Genomic DNA, 23,585 nt, shown 5'->3' on the forward strand with positions numbered 1-23,585 from the left:
CTTGAACCCGACCCAATCCAATCCGAAAAAATAGGGTTAGAGTCTCATATTTAGCTACTTGAATGTGAAAATGACCTAACCTGGCCCAACCCGAAAAAATTGGATTGGGTTGGGTTGGGTCATGGGTCAACCCACTGATCCATTTGTCAAGTTTAATTGGGATTATTTATACATTGTTGGAAGTTTCCACTCTTTATTTTTTTTTTATTTAGTCTTTGCTTTTTATTGTTTACTCTTTAAATTGTTAAATGTTCAAATTTTTTATTTTATATTTAGAATTTTAAGGTTAATTCTTTTAATTTTGACAATTTTCATGTAAATTTCAATTATTTTTTAGGATGACCCAAATTGATCCATAGGTCAACCCTAACTCGAACATTTAGGATTAGGATCTAGCATTTGACAACCCAATCCGAAATTTAACCCAACCCAAAATTAACCCGAAGTAACTTGATCCATCCCAAACCCAAACCCGACCCACCCAACCCAATTGCCAGGTCTAATACGATTTTGCTTTTCAAAATGAGAAGGCAGGGTTGCTGCTCAGCGGCGGTCAGCTCAGCACACAAGCACAAAATTTCCAGGCTGGTCCAGGCAAAGAACTCCTATGATTCATAGGACTCCTATAATTATCACCCACACAGAAGTCAGAAATTGCCACCTTCCGCAGCAAAGAACTCCTATAATTCATGTATATGCTGCAACACACTGGGGCAAGAATAACCTGTAACGCTGCAATCTGTTTCCTTCAAAAGGATGACTTCAGAGCCCCCGAATTCAGCACGCAAAGGCAAGTAGTCTCTGCGGATGATCTGATTTAACTTAGGGCCAGGGTTTCTGTTTCTGTTTGACTCTGTTTCTGTTTTTTTTTTTTGGTTGTTTTTCCTGTAGTTGTCGTGCATCTTAGAGCCACTGGAGATGCTCCTATCCTGAAGCAAGCCAAGTTCAAGGTACCACCCTGCTTGCCAAGATCATGCCTATTTTGGTTTTGCTTTTATTTTCAATGCTTTTTTTTTTTTATTATTTTCCCTGAAATTTGGGGCTTTTAAGCTTTATCTTTGGAATCCTATATCGGTCTGGTCTTTTGGTTCTATTTGTTTTGTTGGCAATGTGACTTCTTGCATCTTTTGTTGGATAATTGGTGATTTGGGACGTGCATTAGGGTATTAGTTAGCTTCTCAATGTTCTGAGAACCTTCCCCCTCTTTTACATAAATGATTTTTCGAGACAAATCATGGTGAGAAGGTGCTGCTGACATCAGTTGTTTCAAATTGACACAGTCCGACGTCTATGTCATACAAATTTTACCTATGTGGGAATTTCTGCCTTCATTTTTTTTTTGAGAAACATCTGCCTTCATAATAATATTACAAGTTCTATAGCATTGGTACCAAGTTAGTGCCTTTAGCAAGGTGCCAACTGGCTAGTTGGTAAGGTCTATTTCTGGTTGTAGTGGAGACTTGGGATCGAATCCCACCTGCACCAGGGTTGGGGGAGTCATGGATTTGAGGGATGGGCTACCCCATGGAGCAAAAAAAATAGGTTAGTGCCTTCATACCTGTCTCAAGCATTCCAATTGTTTGGGGATTCCACAGAACTGTTTTTTTTTTTTTTTTTTTTGATCATTTCAGAGAAGTGCTGAAAACCAGCTCCAAAGGCTACTAAATTTTGTAGAAAACCATTTGGTTGTGTATACAACAACTGTAGTTGCGTTTAAGATGGTTCTGAAAATGCACTCAAACAAATACCAATTACATGCTAGTTTCAATTGTGTCCAATTCACACCATTTCTGCATACAAAGCATTATACATAGAACTTCTTTTTACTGGATGTACCATGTACCAGTACTATCCTAGTCTTTGTATCACTCACCTAGTCCTAGCAACTAAGCTCATGGGTTGGTTGACAGCCTTCTCCTTGCAAACCGTATTTGTCTACCAATGCCTCAAGTCTGCATTTCTCCCATTAATATGAGCACAATTCCCAGAAAATCAGACACTTAAATTCACATTTCTATGAAACTGGTAACTCTGTCTTTTTCATACATTTTATGTCTTTATGGAAGAGTTGCCACCTTAGTGAGGAGTCGAGACATGGCATGATCAACCCATTAATCTTACTACTATGAGAGTCTCATTATGCAGGGCAACCTGTTTTATTACATTATCAATGAAATACATCAAACTACCCATTATCTAGGACAACCAGTCTCAGTCTCTTAATCAGTAGTTCATAGTGAGGGCATTCACCGTCTAAGACAGCTGGTCTCATCAGGAATTGTTGCAACGGGTCTGTATTATCTTGTGTTCCTACCTTTTTCTCTATGTTCCTATTTGATATCTAATGAGTCATATAGACCAACCCACCATATGTTTTCTTCCACACAGTTTCGATTTGTTGTTAGTTGTTACGTTGGGGCTCTCACTTCACTGCCTATATTGGTATGTTCCAAACTTGAGAAAAGCTAATGTATTTTTCTGGTAGTTGTAGAATGATACATGGAAACCAGTACATGGGTACCATATCATTTCAGAAACTTCAATTTTTAGTGCAAATTTTGTAACCAATGCTATGTCCAGCCGTGCCCTTTGATATCTGCTAAGAGTTGCTTTTATGTTGTTTGTTAAATAGTCATTCATAAGTGTTGTATTTGTATAATAAATGCTCTTAAATTGGCAGATAGCTGGAACAGACAAATTTGCTAAAGTAATTGACTTTCTGCGGCGGCAACTTCACAGGGACACATTGGTAAATGCTTTTCTAAAGATTACTAGTAAGCATGAACGTGCATTTGCATGTGACAGTATCTCCAAGACAAAACTATTTAGAATTCATGGGTAGTTTTTGAACAGTTATAAGTGGGCAGTTTCTTAACTGTTATAAGAGGACAGTTTTTAAACAGTTATAAGTGGGCAGTTTCTTGATGGTTATAAGTTGGCAGTTTTTGGAGTGAGAGTAAAGGACATATATGCCCTTTCTTATGCCCATTGTACATTGCTTAGATAAGGGGTAAAAATGTCTAATGAAAAGTCCAGAAAATGGGGCTATTTGCTCTTTTATTAGTAGTATAGATATAGATTTATCATAATGTTCTTATCTATTCTGGCTATGAGAATATTGATCAACTTCTTTTTTTTAAATTTACAGTTTGTGTACGTAAATAGTGCCTTTTCACCTAACCCTGATGAATTGGTGATCGACCTATATAATGTAAGTTGTCAACTCAACTGAACAAATCTTATGGAGTCAGCTATCAATATATGTAATGTAGATTCTTGGACATATATAATGCATGTAGTATTGTAGTTTCCATAGTTTTCAAGACACCAAGGCGAGGCTCAATGAACATGGGGCGCCTAGGTGCCTAGGCCTTGCCTAGGCAATGGAATCTAAAATAAGAATCCTACAGATTTCTATCCCTCCTGAACTAGTTTTTTGGTTTTATACATTAACCTACAAATCTCGAAACAAACTTTTGTGCTTGTGGTTCTTGCAGTCTTGTTTCAAGTATGCAAAACAAAATATTAGAGTTAGAAGCTAGAACTTAAAAGAGCAACTGAAGGGGGCGTGACCCCGGTTTTAGACCAAAACAAGAAAAAAAGAATTGAAGAAGAAAATAGGGAGATGGAGCCCCTGCTTTAGACCAAGAAAAGTTGGGGAAAAGTACTCAAATAAAAGAAAAAATGACGAAAAGAAGGGGGCAGAGCCCCTGTTTCAGACCACCCATGATGAGAAAAAAACTGAAAAATTGCAAGAAAAAATGGCAATTTTCTCCATCCTTGCTGGTTACCTGTCCTCCAACCCGACCGGGTTGGGGATGAAGCTTTTCTGGTGGGGATGGGGAATTGTTTTGATACCTGATTGGGGATAGGGACGGGGATGGGGAGTGAAGTCCCCACCTCGCCCTGACCCATGACCCCGAAATTACTCATGAGGTGCCTAGAATCACTCTAGGGTATGGGAATCATAGTTTAGAGGTGGCATCTTGCGCCTCTTTGTGGGGATTATATAATATGTATCCTTTGTGCTTTTATTAATAAAATAACCTTTATCTATAAAAAAAATAAAGAAAAAAAAGTCAGGCCCACTTCTTTTAGCTTTATTCTATGATCTAGATTAAGGGCCCGTTTGGCAAGTCTTTTTGGGAAGATCTTCTGGTAGCTCTGACAGTCAAAAGACGCATTGAGCTTTTGCATGAAGATTTGAGCAGCTTGAAGCTAGTTTGGTAGATGCACGTCTTTCCGTGCATTTTTCCCTGTCTTTCCACGTGAGAATAAAACACGAAAGATGCAAAAAGCTTCATTTGAAGCTTCCTGAAACCAGCCCAAATCGGCTTCTCGCGTCTTTTCGGCACTCCGGCTTTTGGTGGCTAGATCTTCTGCAAACCAAATAGAAATAGACCGAAAATTGGTCTTCCTGGCTTGTAAATAGACGAAAGACAACACGAAAAGATGCACCAAATGGGCCCTAAGGTTACCATAATGGATCTGTATTTTGTGACTTGAAAGTGAATGATCATCCAGTACAAGTTAGGAAAGGGCTTCTCACTAGACCTGTTCATGGGCCGGGCTGGGCTCGGGCTGGGCTTTGACTCTTTATTAACAGAAAAATGTTAGGCCCGAGCCCGAGCCCGGCCCGACCAACGGGCCTACAACTTGGGCCCGAGCCCGACCCTGATAAAAAGCCCGAAGCCCGAGCCCGACCTAATAAAAGAAATTCGAATTTTTCCCTATTCAAATGGACATTTTCTATTTTAATTTAGATGTTTTTTCCCCCTATTTAAATGAACAATGGGCCTACAAGTGAATCAACAACATTCTCAAATCAAAAAGTTTATTCAAATGGACATCACATAGGGTTTTTACTTAGGTTTAACTATAGGTCGGGCCGGGCTGGGCCGGGCTCAGGCTGGGCTATTTTGGCAAAATCCGAGTCCGACTCGAATTTTATGCGGGTCGGGCTTTTTGGCTCGAGGTTAAGCCCGCGGGCCAAAAAGCCTATTCAAGCCCGTCTGGGGGTCGGGTCGGCCCGTTGGGCCACTAGGCCCATGAACAGGTTTACTTGTCACAAATAGAAATAACGGATTTTAGGGAGAGACACCACTACTTGGAAGGCAGTGAGCAGACCTGAAGAATGTTGCTTCAATCTGTGGAGGTGTTTGCACTTGCCTCTCTCTTGACCCATAGAAGAGTAAAGCCCCTTGTTAGAAAATACTGTTACATAATTTCTTTTTCTTATGATATTTCGATCTTGTGGATCCCATGTTGCATGTTATTTGCTAATGCCATAGTTTTTCTTGACAGTGTAGCCGACCAGAGATAGGTGGAAGAGGAGAGGAGAGAAGAGAAGAGAAGAGAGGAGAGAAGAGAGAAGATTTGCAATGTAACAGTACTGGCGGCGCCAATGTTTATTTTACTATATATAGGGCGATAGAAATAACAAGGGAAAAGACCCTGTGCCCCTGAGTACAATAACAGACATAACTGAAATAAAAAACGAAATAAAAAACACTTTAACTAGACAAACAAGCTCTAACAACTGCAACTAAGTTATTTTAACATTATTCCAACACTCCCCTTCAAGTTGGAGCATAGATGTCAATCATGCCCAACTTGTCACACAAATCTTTGTGTCGCACATGATGAAGACCTTTGGTGAAGATATCTGCAAGTTGCTCTTTCGAGTTGACATATGATGTGCACACTTCTCCACTTTCAAGTTTCTCTCTGATAAAATTCTTGTCCACTTCAATGTGTTTCGTCCTATCATGCAGAACTGTATTAGCAGCAATATTGATGGCTGATTTATTGTCACAGTAGAGTGACGTAGGATTGCTTACTGCGAAACCCAGCTCACCTAACAGATTTCTTAACCACATGATTTCCGCAATCCCATGAGCCATCGCTCTATACTCTGCTTCAGCACTGGATCTAGCCACCACACTTTGTTTTTTGCTTCTCCATGTGACAAGGTTTCCTCCTATAAAGGCACAATAACCACTGGTAGACTTTCGGTCATTGATTGCTCCTGCCCAATCTGCATCAGTATATACTTCCACTTTTAAGTGACTGTGTTTCTGGAACAACAAATTGGCTCCAGGAAACTTCTTGAGATATCCTCTCTGCAGCCTCAAAGTGAGTTGTCATCGGGCTGTGCATGAATTGACTAAGGACACCCATTGCATAGGCAATATCAGGCCTGGTCATAGACAAATAGAGAGGTCTCCCCACGAGTCTCTGGAACATCTTTACATCTTTCAAAAACTCTCATTGACTGTTTCCCAGATGGTGATTAGGTTCAATAGGTGAATCAGATGGTTTTACCCCCAACTTGCCTGTATCTTCTAGTAGATCTAGTACATACTTCCGTTGGGAAATAAAGAGGCTAAGAATTTTTTGTCTCTGGATTTCAGCCTCCCAATCTCCTGTGATCACTATGTCGTCCACATACACAATAAGAGCTGCAATTTTACCTTCACCTCTTTTTACAAACAAGGTATGATTTGACTAGCATTGTTTGAATCCCATTTGTTGGACTGCTACATGGAACTTACTAAACGAAGCCCGAGGTGATTGTTTCAATCCACATAAGGACTTTTTCAACCTGCACACCTTTTGTTCACTGCCTTTGGCACAGAACCCTGGGGGTTGGGTCATGTACACCTCCTCTTCCAAGTCACCATTCAAGAAGGCATTCTTGATGTCCAATTAATGAAGATCCCAGTCAAGATTTGCCGCCAAGGAAAGGAGAATCCGAATGGAGTTCATCTTCGTTACAGGAGCAAAAGTCTCTGCATAGTCCACTCCATATACCTGTGTGAAGCCTCTTGCTACCAGTCTAGCCTTGTACTTTTCAACAGTTCCATCAACTTTGTATTTCACTGTGAACACCCACTTGCACCCCACTGGTTTCTTCCTACATTGCATCTGTCCATTCAGGTTTTGACAAAGCTTCTACCACGGTCTTAGGGATGGGAACACTATCCACAGAGGAGAGGAAGGCACGGTACGAAGGTGAAACATTCTCATAGGACACAAAATTAGAGATAGGATGATTAGTGGTACAAGATCTAACACCCTTTCTCTTAGTAATAGGAATATTAAGATCATTGGGGACATGTGAATCAACATTTAAAGGAGCAATAGGAGCAAGTGTACCTGGCTGATGAGACGGATCTGCCTTGGGTGAATCCGATGATGTTGGTTGCATAGTGTCCAGTTCCACGGCTCTTGAACTCTGCTGGCTCTTATGACGATGATGGAAAACCTGGAACGGAGGAGGATCGGGTAAAGGAGGTAGTTGAATCTGAGTCGTCGCCTGTTTCTCCTCAACCCTACTCTCCCCCTGAGGAGAAACCGAGAAGAACGGTTGACTCTCAAAAAATGAGACATCAATGGAAACATAGTACTTGCGGGCAATGGGATCATAGCAACGATACCCCTTTTGAGATGAGGGGTAACTAAGAAAAACACAAGGAACAGACCGAGGGTCAAGTTTACCACGAGTAGGTGATAGGTTGTGGACAAAACAATAACACCCAAAAACACACATCGGAATGGTGGACAACGGGGCTGTAGGGAATAGGAGCTGATGTGGGGCCTTATACTCTAGTAGCCGAGAGGGCATGCGATTGATGATATATGTCGCACACAATACTGCATCCATCCAGAACTGTTTTGGCACATTCATATGAATCAGCAAGCCACGAGCAACTTCGAGAAGGTGACGATTTTTTCGTTCAGCCACACCATTTTGTTGGGGTGTCCTGGCACAAGAGCTTCGCTGAAGTGACCCACTCGAAGCAAAGAACTTCGTGAGATCACTATGGAAATATTCCTTTGCATTGTCCGACTGGAAAATATGAATTTCCGTTTGGAACTGATTGAACACCATGCGTTGAAAATCTTTCACAATTTGTGGCATTTCGTCTCGAGATCGCATGGGGTAAACCCATGTGTATCGAGAATAATCATCAATCAAAGTAACAAAATACTTATAGCCAGCCGTAGTAGGTAGAGTAACAGGGCCCCAAACATCAGAATAAACAATATGAAATGGAAATTCAGATCTTTTATTTCTTAAAGGTAAAGAACTTCTACAATGCTTACTCAGCTGACAAGTTTGACACTATAACTGACTCATTGACAAGGACTCAAACAACTTTGGGAACATAACTTTTAATGACTCAAAAGAAAGATGACCTAAACGACTATGCCATAAATAGGCCTGACTCTCACTCGACGAACTTGTGGACTCAGTCGCCACTAGACCAGCATTATTCTCCAACACGTAGAGACCATCCACCATGCTTCCTCTACCAATCGTCTTCCCCGAGGTCAAATCCTGAAACACACATGAAGACAGAAAAAAGGTGACTGAGCAGTTCAAAGAGTGAGTAATACTACTAATGGACAACAAATTAATAGGTAATTTCGGAACATGCAGGACATTAGGAAGAGTAAGGCCAAGTGGGAGAGATATGGTGCCTCGACCAGCTATGGTAGAAAAAGAACCATCGGCCAGTCTTACCTTATCTCTCCCAGAGAGAAGGTTATATGTCTGGAACAAATTTGACTTACCGATCATGTGATTTGAGGCTCCGGAGTCAATAATCCAAAGTGAATCAGTAGTATGAGATGACACATGGAAGGTTGTGGCATTACCTGATGTAGACGCAAATGAGGTAGGAGTAGGCCCAGAATCCACCTGGCGGGGAGTCCTACCATACAATTCCAAATTTCACGGAAGGAGTTGATAATATCTTCCTTAGGGTCAGAACCGAGATGTCTCTCCTGAGTTACGGAAGGAATAGTTTCTGTCGATGCCATATTAGCTGAGTTATACCTTCTTTGATTTTGCTGGCCTGTTTCTTGCCCTGATCCGGTGCTGACTTCTTACCCAAATCCTGTGCCCATTTAGGTTTTCCATGGAGATCCCAGCATGTATCTTTAGTGTGTCGTGTCTTCTAGCAGTGAGTGCACCAAAGCTTGCTTTTATCTTCTGGTTTTTCCTTAGTGTCACCCCTTTTAAAGCCACCTCCGACATTTGTATCTGAATTTCCCCGAACCGCTAGGGCAACTGACTCCCCTTCTACACCATTCATCACACTTCTTCTGCTTTCTTCTGACTGCACCAAGGCATACACCTCCTGGACTGATGGCAAGTCTTTACTACCCAAGATCTGTACCCTGATGGACTCATATGACTGATTCAGCCCTAGGAGAAAGGCAAACACGCGTTGCTGTGATACAAGTGACTTATAGGCCTTTGCATCTTCATCACACTTCCAATTCACATTCTGATAGTGATCAAGTTCTTTCCATATTGATGTCAAATCAGAATAGTACATCGAGAGACTCCTCTCCCCCTGCTTGCAAGTAGAAGATTCAGCTTGTAGTTGATATATCTTGGCATAGTGTCTCTGTTCTAAATAAGTGGACTTCGCTTGTTCCCATATCTCACAAGTAGTTTCAGCTCACATAAAGGTCTTCCTTACTTGTGGCAGCATTGAAACCAAGAGCCAAGACATCACCATACTGTTCTCTTGGTTCCACCTATCATGCTCAGCACTTCCATACATCGGTTCCTTACTCTCCCATTGATGTATCCTATTCGCCCCCTTGTCACGGGGTTAATCAGCGAGGCCCCGTGCGGCGCTCGATGGGGTCGAGAAAGCCTACGAAAGCAAGCAACAACACACACTAGACAACAAGAATGCACACAGATTAGACAAAAGGTAACTTGTATTGCATTAATCAATGGTAAGCACAAGCACATAGTACAGTGTCGAGGGGATCTCGTGCTTAACCTTTACACGCTTATGAACTCACTCGACTACCTACCTCCCCTCAAAGAGTACGTTAAGCTTTTGGGGGAGTGACAGTAAGAAACATCAAAAGAATGAAAATTCATGCTATGTATTTACAATAACGCCATTGGCGGTCCCCCCTTACAAAATACATGCGTAGCCCACCCATGACACACATGTTGACACCTTGAAGGCATGCGGTTGGCACTCTGAAGGCTCATGGTAGGTGCTTGATGGCGCGGCAAAGGAGTCACTCGTGACATTCTCCCCCACTCAATTCAATCTTCGTCCTCGGAGATTGGCTTCGGCCGGTCCCGTAGAGTCACTACTGCGGAAGGAAGGTTCTTCTGCTGCTCGCGAACCTGCTGTTGTCCAAGGCCGAGGTGTATAGTCTTGTAGCATGGTTGGGTTGGCCTACTCTGTTGGGGTTTCCTAGGGCTAAGTCCTTTCCTAGCGGCCTCAAGGTATGTTAATGGCTGATTCGACCTGGTTATTGGGTAGGTTTGGGCCAGGTAAGGGTCAAAATGATGGTTTGGATTGTTGGGGTATTGGTTTGCATGAATATTTCCCCAAGGGTGACTCAAAAGGCTACTACATGATTCAGTCTCAGGGATGGCGCGAAAGTGGTCCCTAGGCAGCTTGGGTGGCACTCGCTTTCCCCTGTGGTTGTGGTGATGGGCGATGTTGAACTTGGACACGGCCTTGGGTCTTCTGCTTTGCTTGATGGTTGTCGACGTGCACGAACTCTGTTGCTGGAGAGGTGTAGACGGCTGGATGGCCTGCTGTTTCCTACTGCTGCTGTAGTTGTTGGCTCGAGGTGCGGCTTCTTCAGCTTGTAGAGTGGGGAACTTCTCTGCTTCCTTCATGTTGGCGTTGAACAAGACTTCTCTATGAAAAAGTTGTAGTGCAGAAACTTGCTTCTCATGAACTCGGGTAGAAGTCACAACTGGTACCATGCAAGGGGAGCGCTCGTCCAAGATGCATAGAGAGTTGATGTGAGGCAGGAGCGCGGCTTCTGCTTGTCTCATGAAGTCCATTCCCAAGACAACTCGGAAGTCATCCAGGGGTACAACTGAAAGATTAATCTTGTCTGTCCACGGCCTAACTTGGAGGTCAACCCCACGAGCCGTGCCTTCAATCGCCTTTGCCCCGGAGTTCACGGCCTTGATCCACCCTGTCTCTTTCACGGTGTTCAGCTTGAGTCGCTTGGCCTCGGCAACTGAAATGAAGTTGTGGGAGGCCCCTGTATCAACAAGGGCTTGAGTCGGCTTCCCGCCGAGGAGGATGTCTACATACTTCAGCCCCTTTTGGGCTCTCTTTGGCCTTCCATGATTGGCCTCTTTCTTCACCATGGCGTTGAAGAGTTGAAGGGCGCCCACTCTTGGCGCCTGCACAGACTTTTCCTCATCACTTTGCTCGTCATCACTAAGCTTGGCAACAAGGGCATTGATCTTTTTCTTGGTTGGGCAATTGCGAACCAATTGATTTCCCCCACAAAGGAAGCAAGAAATTGGGGACCCAGCGGTTCTGGGCTTGTAATGGTGCTGAGGGCCTTGCTCTCCTTGTGGCTTCTTCCCGTAGTCTTGTCTTGCTGGCTTGTTGAAGCTGGAGTTGTCGTACGGAGGGCGTGAGCGCCTTGCTCCCCCACTCAAATTAGGGGAACGCGGGCTTTCTGGCTTAGGAGCTTCTTCATCTAACAAGCTGGTCTCATTGAGTTGCTTCGCCACTGCCATTGTTGTGGCGAGGTCCTGTACGTTGCGGTATTGGAGTTCTAGCTCGGCCCATGGCTTCAGTCCGTCCATGAAGTTGAACAGTAGATCCTTGTCGGACATGTCCTTGATCTCCAAGGTAAGGGCTGAAAACTCTTTAACGTAATCGTGGAGTGAGTCCCCATGTTGGAGTGCTTTCAACTTCTTCCGCGCCAAGTACTCCACGTTCTCTGGGTAGAATTGCCACTTTAGTTCTCGTTTGAAATCAGCCCATGTCTCAATGGTGCACGTACCCCGTTCAATGTCTTGGCATCGCCTGCGCCACCATAGCATAGCAATGTCAGTCAAATACATGATCACTGTACGAATTTGCGTTAGGTCATCATCAATGCCAGCGGCATGGAAATATTGTTCCATCTGCCACAAGAAGTTGTCAAGTTCTCTAGCATCTCGGGAGCCGGCATAAGGTGTGGGCTCTTGAATCTTCACCCGAGCAGGGGCCAACGTTGTGGAGGGGCTTGGAGTGCTGGCCACCAGTCTCTTGAGGAGCGACATGTCTCCTCTTAGTTCATCCACTTGAGTCTGGATGTCGGAAGGAGAGGCCAGGGCTACTTTCATGGCCATCCATTCAGCTTTCATCTCATCCACCTGGTCTTGGATGTCAGATCGAGATGAGCTCCCTTCTTGTCGAGATTTTGTTCCAAGGACTTCCTTGAGGGTTCTATTCAGGACGTCTTGGACCTCATTCATAATGCCATTTAAACGGGCTTCTAGCTCCACCATGGAGCTCTCAATTGTTTTCACATTCAAGTGGATTTCTTCTACACGGTCACGCATCTCCCCAACAGTCACTTCACAGCGAAGGATGCGTGTGTCGAAGGCAGCAAGCATGTCAGCGCTGACTTGTCAGGCTTGCTTGTCTTGGATGTGCGACCCTTTGGGGCCTTCTCTACAGCGGCTTCATCGCCTAGAGACTCATCAGTCTCCCTTGCATGGGCAAGGCCATGCCTAATCTCGTCGGTGAGTTCCTTGTTGTGCTTCATTGCGCCACCACTAGTGTTGCTATGCAAGGGTCACGAGCGTTGAGGAGCAACCTGCTCTGATACCAACTGTCACGGGGTTAATCAGCGAGGCCCCGTGCGGCGCTCGATGGGGTCGAGAAAGCCTACGAAAGCAAGCAACAACAACACCAGGCAACAAGAATGCACACAGATTAGACAAAAGGTAACTTGTATTGCATTAATCAATGGTAAGCACAAGCACACAGTACAGTGTCGAGGGGATCTCGTGCTTAACCTTTATACGCTTATGAACTCACTCGACTACCTACCTCCCCTCAAAGAGTACGTTAAGCTTTTGCGGGAGTGATAGTAAGAAACATCAAAAGAATGAAAATTCATACTATGTATTTACGATAACGCCATTGGCGGTCCCCCCTTACAAATACATGCGTAGCCCACCCATGACACACATGTTGACACCTTGAAGGCATGCGGTTGGCACTCTGATGGCTCATGGTAGGTGCTTGATGGCGCGGCAAAGGAGTCACTCGTGACACCCTAGCAGTGATGTAGAGTTTTATCCCCCTAGACCACTCAAGGTAATTCAGACCATCAAAGGGAATGATAGCCATGGGAAAGCTCATATCCATTCCCCCACTCACTCCATTGTGACTCCCTGAGATCTCTGAAGTAGCAGAATTCTCAGTCGACATGGTCAAGTAGTTAATCAGCCCCACACACTGGACTTAGGACCCCTCCTTACTCCACAAAGCAATGCTCCGCTCAGTTCACACCCACACACTCGGGTTTACCAACTAGATTGAGCACAAACAGTACCAAATTTTGGACAAACCTGAGGTAATACTCGGCAGTTTCAGACCTGTATAGATTTATCAGTCCCCACCTACCAGAATTCCAGAATGGCTAACAGCCCCTAATCAGCAGGAGAGATCCTTCTTGCTTATGTCAACTCAAACCATTGAGAAGACAGGTCAGCATTGACCTACAGTTGTCTTAACACATGAACAGGATCACACGATCCAAGAAAACTAGGGTTACACAGGTTCGACAGCATTCAGCCGCCCCAGATTCATAGGGTTTTCACTCGGCACATGACCAAGGAGAGTAAAGAAGAGAAAAAATAGGGAGAATTGTACCAGTCGTAGCTATTCTGTAGTCCAGAATCAGATTTCCTTTCTGCTAGTCTGTTCGATCTACTCTTTGGGTTGATCGATCTTCTCTTGACAGTAGGGTTGATCGATTTGCAATGTAACAGTATTGGCGGGGCCAGTGTTTATTTTACTATATATAGGGTGACAGAAATAACAAGGGAAAAGACCCTTGTGCCCCTGAGTACAATAACAAACATAACTGAAATAAAAAGCGAAATAAAAAACACTTTAACTAGACAAACAGGCCCTAACAACTGCAACTAAGTTTTTTTAACATTATTCCAACAGTTTTAATTAAAGAAACTAATGAAAGATTAAATGCAAAATTAAGCTTATGGACAAATTCCCTAAAAACAAGAGGTTTTAAAATAAAACTAAAACAGAATATATGATATGTAAATTTAATATTAATAGGAATGCAGATTGGGGTACACTTAGGATTGGAGACCAAAAGATAACTCAATGTGACTGGTACCTTGATTCAATAATTCATGACCAGGGAGAGATTGAGGAGGATTTTGCCCATATAATTAGATCAGGATGGGTAAAATGGAGGGGTGCATCCAGAGTTTTATGTGATAGGTGAGTACCATTTAGAATGAAAGGAAAATTCTGTAAAATAGTTGTAAGGCCAGCTATGTTTTATTGGGTAGAGTGTTTGGGAATCAAGAAGCATGTCCAAAAAACGATTGTGGCAGAAATGAATATGCTGATATGTATGAGTGAAAAAAATAGGAAGGATAAGACCAGAAATGGGGTCATTTATAGGAACTTTGGAGTAGCTCCAATAGGTGATAAAATGAGAGAAAGTAGACTCAAATGCTTTAGTCATATGCATAGAAGACCATTGACAGCACCCATAAGCAGAAGTGATTTGTTCAAGTTGAAGGAACTAGAAGGGCTAGGGGTAGACCAAAAAAGACATGGGTAGAAGTAGAAAGAAATGATTTAAGTGCCAAAAATTACTTAATGTGACTTTGGTTTTTGTGAGTTCAACATAATTTACAGAGGCCTGGGTACTGATTGATATTCAGTAGCAGTTAGTTCTGTCTAGGTTGCTGAAGTGGCTAGGCCAAGATGCCCATTTAGTGGAGATTCTTTGTTTTACATCCTAGTGCAAAAAGCTAGTCTTGTATTTTGTGGTGGATTTTTGAACTCAAGTGAAGAACTGAAATGTTTGATGGAGCTCACAGGCATTTCAGTGGCAAGTACTTTAGAAATCCTAGACTCTCAATCTATAGGGTTAATAGTGGATAGGTGATCGTCAATGGTGTCAGATTCTAATGGTGCGAGATTTGTGGTGGAGTTGCAGATAGAAAGAGACACAATTGAGAGTTGAGCTAGAGTTACAGAGAGACTATGGTGGAAGCAATGGATGCAATGCTGCCATGAAAGGGAATGCCATGTCATTGTTTTAAAGAGGAAGAATGATGTGGTGCAGGAATTTGGAAATGGATTATAAAGTGCAAAGTGTGGTTTACAGTGGGCTTTTGAATTCTTCTGGGCTGATATAGGTTTAGTATACATTTTGCTTCCCTTACAAAAAAAATGTTAGATACAACATTACTCTATTTTTGAGCATGTGATGGCTTTGGTACTAATGAAAATTCAATTCCCTCTTTTTTTGCTAGATTAAATATCACATTTTCATTAAATCAAAGGCATGAAAATTCTATTCTCTTCTGGAATGTACATCTGAATTCTGATAAACTTGAGTTTAGTCATGGATAATTGCTCTTTGTCCTACCTTATGTCATTGATGTCTTGGATATACATTATCATGATTGTTGCTCCTTTGAAATTACAGAATTTTGGGTTTGATGGGAAACTGGTGGTCAATTATGCTTGCTCCATGGCATGGGGGTAAGAGCCATTTGCAGCGTCTGAACAAGTATTTCTCAGACATTATATCTGGTATGTAGTATTGTCTGGGGTATTCATTTTCAGTAATTTTCTCTTCAGATTAGGTTCTCTAAACATTTCAATGATTATGTAACCAACTTTTTGCCCTTGAAAGACACCATCTGTGTTCTTGACACCACAGACGAAGTTATTTATATTGGACCAATCCCCTTGATTGTACTTGGTGGTCATAGTTAATTAGCAAAGAAATAAACTCTGATCATGGAAAGATTGTATGTGGCAATTTTCTTTTCTTTTCTTTTTGTTTGTTTGTTTGTTTTATTATTTAATTTTTTATTGGTAAGAACAAAGCTATGTTTTTTTTTTATTCATCAAAAAAAAAAAAAAAACAAAGCTATGTTTTTTAATCTAGTAACAGTCAAATTTATTATATATTCTAGAAAATTTTATGTAAGAAGAGAAGTGCCATGCACACCAAGAAGACTGTCATTTTTTGTTGATAAATGAATGAAATTGTTATTAATAGTGAAACAGTGAGCATACAAACAGCCTATGAAGAGGCACAAGATGCGACCTCTTCTTTAAGGATGAAAGCACAAAACTCACACTAAACAGAAATCAGTTTACAAAGTTGCCCAGTACAAAGAAACCCTCGAGACCCCTTGTTTAGCAAGAGAATCAGCCAAAACATTTTCTGATCTGCTAACCCACTGAAAATGAACTGACATGTTTCTTGTAAGCCAATTAACTCTTTTTAGGAGATCCCTATAATCCCAATTAACAGTATTTGGGTTTGCCAACCAACCCACAACTACCTTGGAATCTCCCTCAATTACCAAATTCTCCACTCTGTGTTGGTTGGCAAGCTGTATTGCTTGTACTGCTGCTAGTATCTCAGCCCTTGTAGAGTCTCCAACTCCCACTTATCCTGAGTACAAGGAAAGAATGTTGCTATCCTAATCTCTCAAAACTCCTCCTATGCCCAAAGGTCCTGGGTTCCCTTGACTACTCCCATCAAAGTTCAATTTCATAGCGCCCTCCAGAGGGGGTATCCAGCTAGCTTGTATTCTAAATTTCTAATCTTTCGAGAAGATGTAGAAGCCACTTGTGCCCAGTTTCTCCTGAGATCATCATGAGAGTAATTCTCAAAAAGTGCTGAAGTTTTCAGCCAAAGGGTTTCCCTTGTCAAGATACACTCTTTTACTTCAGCAAGACTCCTTTGGTTTCCTTGAAATATTCTGTCATTTCTTTCCTCCCAAATAGTCCTATAACAAAGCTGTTCTAGCACATTTCCACATTAATTTCCCCCTCTTCATGGGTCAACCAAAGATAGACGGATCGAAGAGAAAATTCACATTGGACGGCAAGTTCCACCTGCACCCAAACAACAAGAAAATCCAATTCCAAATAGCTGCAACGAAGGAGCAAGATATCATCAGATGGGAACAGTCCTCTGCATTTTACAAAGGGTGCACCAGTTTGGGGACAAGCACATAAAAGGTTTCTGTTTTTGCGAGTTGTCCAAAGTTAAATTAATCTTACCATGATAAATTTCCCAGAAGAAAACCATTGTTTTAGGGGGGATGGGCCTAGACCAAATTTCTTTAATTGGAAACACCCGCGAGGAGGAAGTGGAGCTGAGGGACTTGAAGAAAGAGGCACAAGAGAAGGAGCCACTCGGAGTTAAGGTCCAAATTCGTCTGTTAGGATTAAGAGGGTCTAAACAAATAGAGTCAAGGAGTAACAGCTCAGCTATACAAGCAGACTGCTCTTCACTCAACCCTCTATGAAAGCTAAAATCCTAGTTTAAGGACAAAGGGAGGACAGGAACCTGGAGGCTAGCTCCTTTTTAAAGAGAGATTTGGAATAAAGGGAGGGAAATAGGTCTTTGAGAGGTTGGTTACCCACCCAAGTATCTTCCCAAAAAAGAATAGAATTACTAGAGCAGGCATCATACCTTACAAACTTGAGGAAATTTGTGAGAATGGCAGAGATTGCCTTCCAGGGTGTTGTAAGAGTAGCCCATCGAGATACCCCAACGTATCAACCACTTTTAGAACAACCATAGATGCTAGCCACCACCTCATGCCACAATCTCTCTCTTTCTAAAGGCCATCTCCATGACCATTTGCCTAGTAGAGCTTCATTCTTATAAGCTAGGTTCCCCAACCCTAGTCCCCCTTCTTCCTTACTTCGGGTAACTACCTCCCACCTGATCGGGTGATCCTTTTTCTCCTCCCCTAGCTCCCATTGGAAAACCCTTAGTTTTTTTTTTCTTCATAGTTTCCCTAGAAGGAATTCTAAAGATAGACAAGAAATAAATCGACGGATTGGCAAGCGTAGCCTTGATTAAAGTTACTCTACCCCCTAGAGAAACATAATTCTTTTTCCAAGTTGCCAACCTTTTTTCAAACTTTTCTACAATAGGGTTCCAAAAACGACTCTCCTTTGGGTTAGCACTTAGGGGAAGACCTAAATAGGTTAAGGGCCACTCTGAGATGGGACATTCTAAGCATTCCACAACAACTTCCACCTCCCTACCTTCCAAATTTAATCCTACCACACAGCTCTTCTCAAAATTTATCTTTAGGTTAAAGGCATTCTTAGAAAGAGTTAAAAGACTCCATAGTTGTCAAGGTGACGCCTAGGCGACAAGGCGCCCTTGGAACTTTTTTGAGATTATAATTATAAAATAGACATTATTAAACAAAAATATTCATTTTTGTGTTTATAAACTAATTTCTGTTTATTTTTTTCTTATTTGTTAGGGTTTAATCAACACAAACATTGCTAACATTTGTATTGAACCCTCAAAGACTTCAGAATTTGAACCAATAAGTAAGGTAAAAACTTAAAGTGTTGTCTAATCAACACATTTCTTCCTCCACATCTTCTTCTTCTTCTTCCACCTTTTCTTTTCTTCTTTTCCTATAACAAAAATAGGGGTTCAGTCCCCATATTTATTGAATTTTCTTTTCTTTCTTATTTTTCTTCTCATAAATATGTTGATTTTCTAGACATAAACATGAAGTTTATAATTTTCTTATGAAAATTATGGATAGTTATTAAGGAAAGATGGTTATGGAACCTAGGGAACTACCAGGATATGTATTTTTCACCTAAAAAAATCCATCGCCTAGGCGACGCCTAGGTGCTCGCCTAAGCGACTAGGTGACAAGGCACCCCCCTGTTGCCTAGCCTCACCTTGGAGCCTTGAAAACTATGAAAGACTCTTTAGATGTCTCACTCTCGTCAAGTCACCCCCTCACAAAAGATTATTATATCATTTGCAAACTGGAGGTGGGTGATCGGAACTTAATCTCTTACTATTCTTCACCCCTTTATTGACCCAGTCTTGTTTGCTTCAGATAAAAGTCGACTCAGCACATCAACAACTAATGTGAACAAGAAAGGGGAGAGTGGGTCACCTTGTCTTAGTCCCCTACAAGCCGGAAAGAAGTCATTTACTACTCCATTTACCAAAATTGAGTAATGGTAAGAAGGTAACCAACAATCCAATTACACCACCTGTTCCCAAAACCACACTTTTGTAAAACCTCTAACAAGAAACTCCAATCCACTAAATCATATGCCTTTTCCAAGTCTAGCTTGCAGACAAAGCCTTGATTGCCTAAAGTCTTTAGGGTGTGTAGCATTTTTCTTCTTTGGAATCATAACAAGAAAAGTAGCATTAACTCTAGGGCTAATGACAAAATTATCCTCCAATTCTTTAAAAACCTCAAGCAAATCCTTTTTCACTCTATTCCAACAATCTTGATAAAAAGCCATAGTGAAGCCATTTAGCCCTGGTGCCTTAGATCTATCCATTGAAAACACTGCATGCCTAATTTCCTCCTCAAAATTCCTTTCTAACCAGCTGTTATTCATTTTAGAAAGTTCTGGCCTATCCAACACTTCCAACTCCTCTCTACTTTCTAGAGGCCTCCATAGGATAGATTTGAAATGATCTACAAAACATCTAGCTATCTCATAATGAGATTTAACTTCTACACGATCCACTTCTAGCTTACACACCAAGTTTTTTCTCCTCTCATTAGCCACTTCATGGAAGAATTTGGTGTTCCCATTGCCTTCATTAATCCATTTAACCTGGATTTTTGCCTCCAAGAGATTTTTCCCGCAACAGGACCTCTTCTAGTTCCTGCTTCAATCTTCTTCTTGACCCCCTTTCCTGTTCATTCAAGGTATTTTGGGATTCCTTTACATCTACTTCCTCAATTTGGGTCATTATATTAGCTTTTAATTCCTCTAATCTCCCAAATTGATCCCTGTTCCGTTCTTTTAATTTTGCTCTCAATCTTTTCAACAACTTGTGGAATTTCATCCCTTTCCATCTCAACCCCCTCATTACTTCTCTCCACCACTTCTCAACATTGTTCACAAAATCTGGATGTGTCAACCACATATTTTCAAATCTAAAAGGCCTAGGTCCATGGCTAAAAGGTTCCTAACCTATCTCAATAGGGCAATGGTTGGAGGTGACTCTGGGCAAAGCTTTGGCAAACAAACCTCGCTAGTGACTTTCCCAATTCTCATTAAAGAGAAATCTATCCTATTTTGAGCAAGTTAGAACTTCCTGGAAGTTGGACCAAGTTAATTGAGCTTGCAAAAGGGGAATCTCCTTTAACTAACAAGTATTAATGAGATCATTGAACTTCCTCATGCTGGTAGTGATGGATTGTTGCAGGTTATTTGATTCATCAGTAAATTGAAATACATTGAAATCCCCCCACCCCCCAAAACACCAGGGACCCTCCCATAACCCTTGGATACTGTATAGTTCTTCCAAAAACTCATTTCTCTCTCTATAGCTGTTTGGCCTGTACACATTGGTTAACACCCATGTGAAACCTTCCTCTACCATCCTAAACTTTAGAGACACCGAAAAATTACCTATTAACTCCTCCACGGTCTCCACAATATCTTCTCTCCAAAAAGTGACTATACACCCTGAAGCCCCCCAAGAAGGTGTAGAGACCCATCTTACCCCTCTAGTCTTCCAACACTTCTCGCCCACCTTCTGTCAATTTCAGCTAATTTGTCTCCTGTATTATCACAATGTCAGGCCTTTCTCTTCTAAGGAGGTTCTTAATTAGCCTTTTCTTCCTTGCACTGCCTAAACCCCTCACATTCTAGCTAATAATTTTCATAATAGCAATTGTTTGAGAGCCCACCTAGAGTTGTCACCCATTACTTGAAATTCTTCCTTCTCTCCCCTCTCCCAGTTAACTCGATATTCTTTTTGATGTCTGAGATCAATCTTTCCACTTCGGTTCTTTTCTTTTTCCTCCATCTGTTTTCTACCCTAGGTTTTCCTTGATGCTCCCTAGGCACTTTTATTTTTCTCGGCCTTTTTTGCACTTTCCTCCAAAGAAATATCTTTCTTCTTGTACTCCTCAAGGAGAGCACATATTAGTTCCCATATCCTCTCTAATTCCTCCTCTTGCTCCTTTTTGGAAGATAAATCCTCTTCTTCCTTTTCACAACCCTTAACCATATTGTCTCTTTCCCCTTCCTTCACCCTAAATTTGGGTGGGCCCTCCGAAAGATCTGTAACTTCCTTGGTCTGTTTAGAGTTTTCCACCATTAATTCCTCTTGCTGTTCATACTCCTCAAGAATATTGCAGATTTGACCCCAGATTCTCTCTAATTCCTCCTGCTTCTTTTCCAATGGTAAAACTCCCCTCCCCCTAGACAACCACTTCCCACTTTCTTAGAGATTCCTCTAGTGGCCATTCCTTCAAGTTGGGACGCTGGAATACCTGTTCCTGGCAAAGAATCCTCATTAATACCCAAAATTTAATTGACAAACATACCTGGCCCAAAGGGTGAGGACTGAAAGGGCGATTGAATCAAATTTGGATAGAGGTATATCTGAATCCAATCTGATAAAAATCTAGGATATTTAAATTCGATCAGCTATCCAACTCATATGTAATTCGAATTCAATTCGTTTACATACCTGGATATCCAATCGTTAGAAATATTAGTAAATTTGTATAAAATTAGCATAACTTTACAAAATTAAATATAAAACAATGGTGTTGCCATAATACTACAAGTAGAAAAAAATAGTAAAGAATTTTACTACAAAAAAATGGTGTTGCCACAAAACAGTAAAAGCATAAAGGAATTTGTGCATTGATAGCTTGCTTGATGCAAGCATAAAGGAATTGTTCCTTCCTCTCCTTTTAGGTAAGCCACCTTTGTTCCTTATCCGTTTCTTTTCCTTCAGTTCACGATGTCTAGCGTTAGCACTGGTAGCTTGCTTGATGCAAGTAGCAAGTCCACCGGGGCCGAGGTGGAAATCTCGTGCAACTCGTGCACGAAGCTCAGTAAGGGGGAAGCAATTTGTGCCCCAAGGTCTAGTGAGTCATCCTGTTTTTCCTAGCATTTTACCACAAATTACATACATCATTAATGTGGAGTCATCGGGCTAGTTTCCATGTAACAGAAAAAATATAAAGGAGTTCCTGTCTTGAAATCCTAAAATGGCTTCAATCTGAGTTCGTTTTTTTTCCCTGATTTGTAACAGAAAATATCAATGTGGTTTCTGGACACCACCAAACATTTTTTTAGTTAAGCATATAATGCCATTTCTATTGTCATACTTTGATTGTTGAGATATATACTGGTAAAATTGCCAGAAAACTTCAGTGAGAAAGTGCATGCATGTAACATGAGAAAGATTGCTTGTAGAGATGGACTCGGTTATTGCTATAGAACATTTAAGCAAACTAAGCAGTAAAATTCATAGTGATCCGCCATAGTTGTTTTTTTTTTTTTTCTTTTTGATGTAAAAAATGGCTGCTGTAGAATGTACAAACTTATCAAGGTCATCTTGCTATTGGTTAAATGTATAAAACACTTTCTTTGTGGATATGCTAACCTTGAACATAGGACACCATGGTTGCATTGCAGGTTTGCAGGTGGATTGCGTACAAATAATTTGATTATTTCATTTCATCAAGTGATTATTCTTCTCAATATGATGTTCTTAAACAGTGATGTCTTTTTTTTCTCTTCCACTTTCGGAATAGGGGAGTGCTCTTATTGATGATTCTCCAAAATTCAGGGTTCAAAATGTTCCATAAAACTCTCTTGGTGGAAGAAAACGTGACCGGGAGATCATACTTGATGAAATTTGGTGAACCTAAGAAATAATGAGAATTCTCTCATTTGTGAAGACTTAAAGTATAGTTATGTTTGATACATGGAATATCGTATAGGTTTTTCACGGTTTCGGCAATCGGAGTGTAGCATAGGTGTAGTTAACACTGTTAACTCTTATCTTATTCTTTTGAGAGATGTAACTCTATCCTATGAACATGATTAACTAAATAATTAGAAAACATGCTTAAGCAACACCCCTAATTAATTTTCTAAACATTAACTTTTAAAATCTTTTATAAACTCTCCCATTTACACGTTAAAAACAATAATCAAAATGACAGTGCCAAAAACACCTAGTAATTCTCTAGATGAAAATTCTTGGAAGCTATTATTTTTTAAAAGGATTCTGAAAATGAGAATTTCTAGAATTGATGCCAAACAAGGCCTTAATACCAAAACAGAATAGGGGTATTTGATTTTTATCTAATAATTCCCATTTTTCGAGTTGAGATTTTTGTTTTTGACAAGAAAATAAAATTTGGAGAATCCATATAAACAAAATGATTAAAATTAAGTTTAAATATCTTCCTCTAAGCTCCCTTGCAATTCCAGGAAATATTGATAGGACTTCCCTACTACAATGGGGGAAAGAAAACCTTGGTGAAGAAACCCCAACTACGGGTAAGACAGAGAACTGAAGCGTAGAAAATTGGAAGAATGACGGTTCAATCCAGGGCCAGAATTTGTAGGCGTAAAGTACTGCTGGGGTAGGTGCTAATTCGGAATTGATGTTAATTCACGGGCGGGCGTTGGTTTATAGCATGGTTTTTAAAACTTATCCCAAACTGGTCAGGGGTCCAGTTATCGGGTCAAATGGTCCAACCGTTCAAATCGAAT

At 41.2% G+C, this 23,585-nt stretch overlaps 1 protein-coding gene across 3 annotated transcripts; it reads left to right on the forward strand.

The window, feature by feature from the left end:
• The first annotated feature begins 523 nt into the window (after window positions 1-523).
• LOC148855604 (ubiquitin-like protein ATG12) lies at window positions 524-22,769 on the forward strand. Of its 3 annotated transcripts, none has more exons than XM_088983266.1 (6): window positions 524-790; window positions 892-950; window positions 2,681-2,749; window positions 3,149-3,211; window positions 15,499-15,605; window positions 22,497-22,769. In XM_088983266.1, the coding sequence occupies exons 1-5, from the start codon at window positions 757-759 to the stop codon at window positions 15,556-15,558; spliced, it is 285 nt and encodes a 94-aa protein (XP_088839392.1). In that variant the 5' UTR covers window positions 524-756; the 3' UTR covers window positions 15,559-15,605; window positions 22,497-22,769. The 3 variants fall into 3 exon arrangements, with proteins under 3 accessions (XP_088839392.1, XP_088839393.1, XP_088839394.1); XM_088983267.1 differs by having other exon boundaries at window positions 529-790; window positions 22,476-22,769; XM_088983268.1 differs by having other exon boundaries at window positions 529-790; window positions 22,651-22,769.
• Window positions 22,770-23,585: the final 816 nt, after the last annotated feature.

Source organism: Nelumbo lutea, chromosome 4 (assembly GCF_056320005.1).
Source record: "Nelumbo lutea isolate HS-2025 chromosome 4, American lotus-T2T, whole genome shotgun sequence".
In the NCBI taxonomy this organism is placed as follows: Eukaryota; Viridiplantae; Streptophyta; class Magnoliopsida; order Proteales; family Nelumbonaceae; genus Nelumbo; species Nelumbo lutea.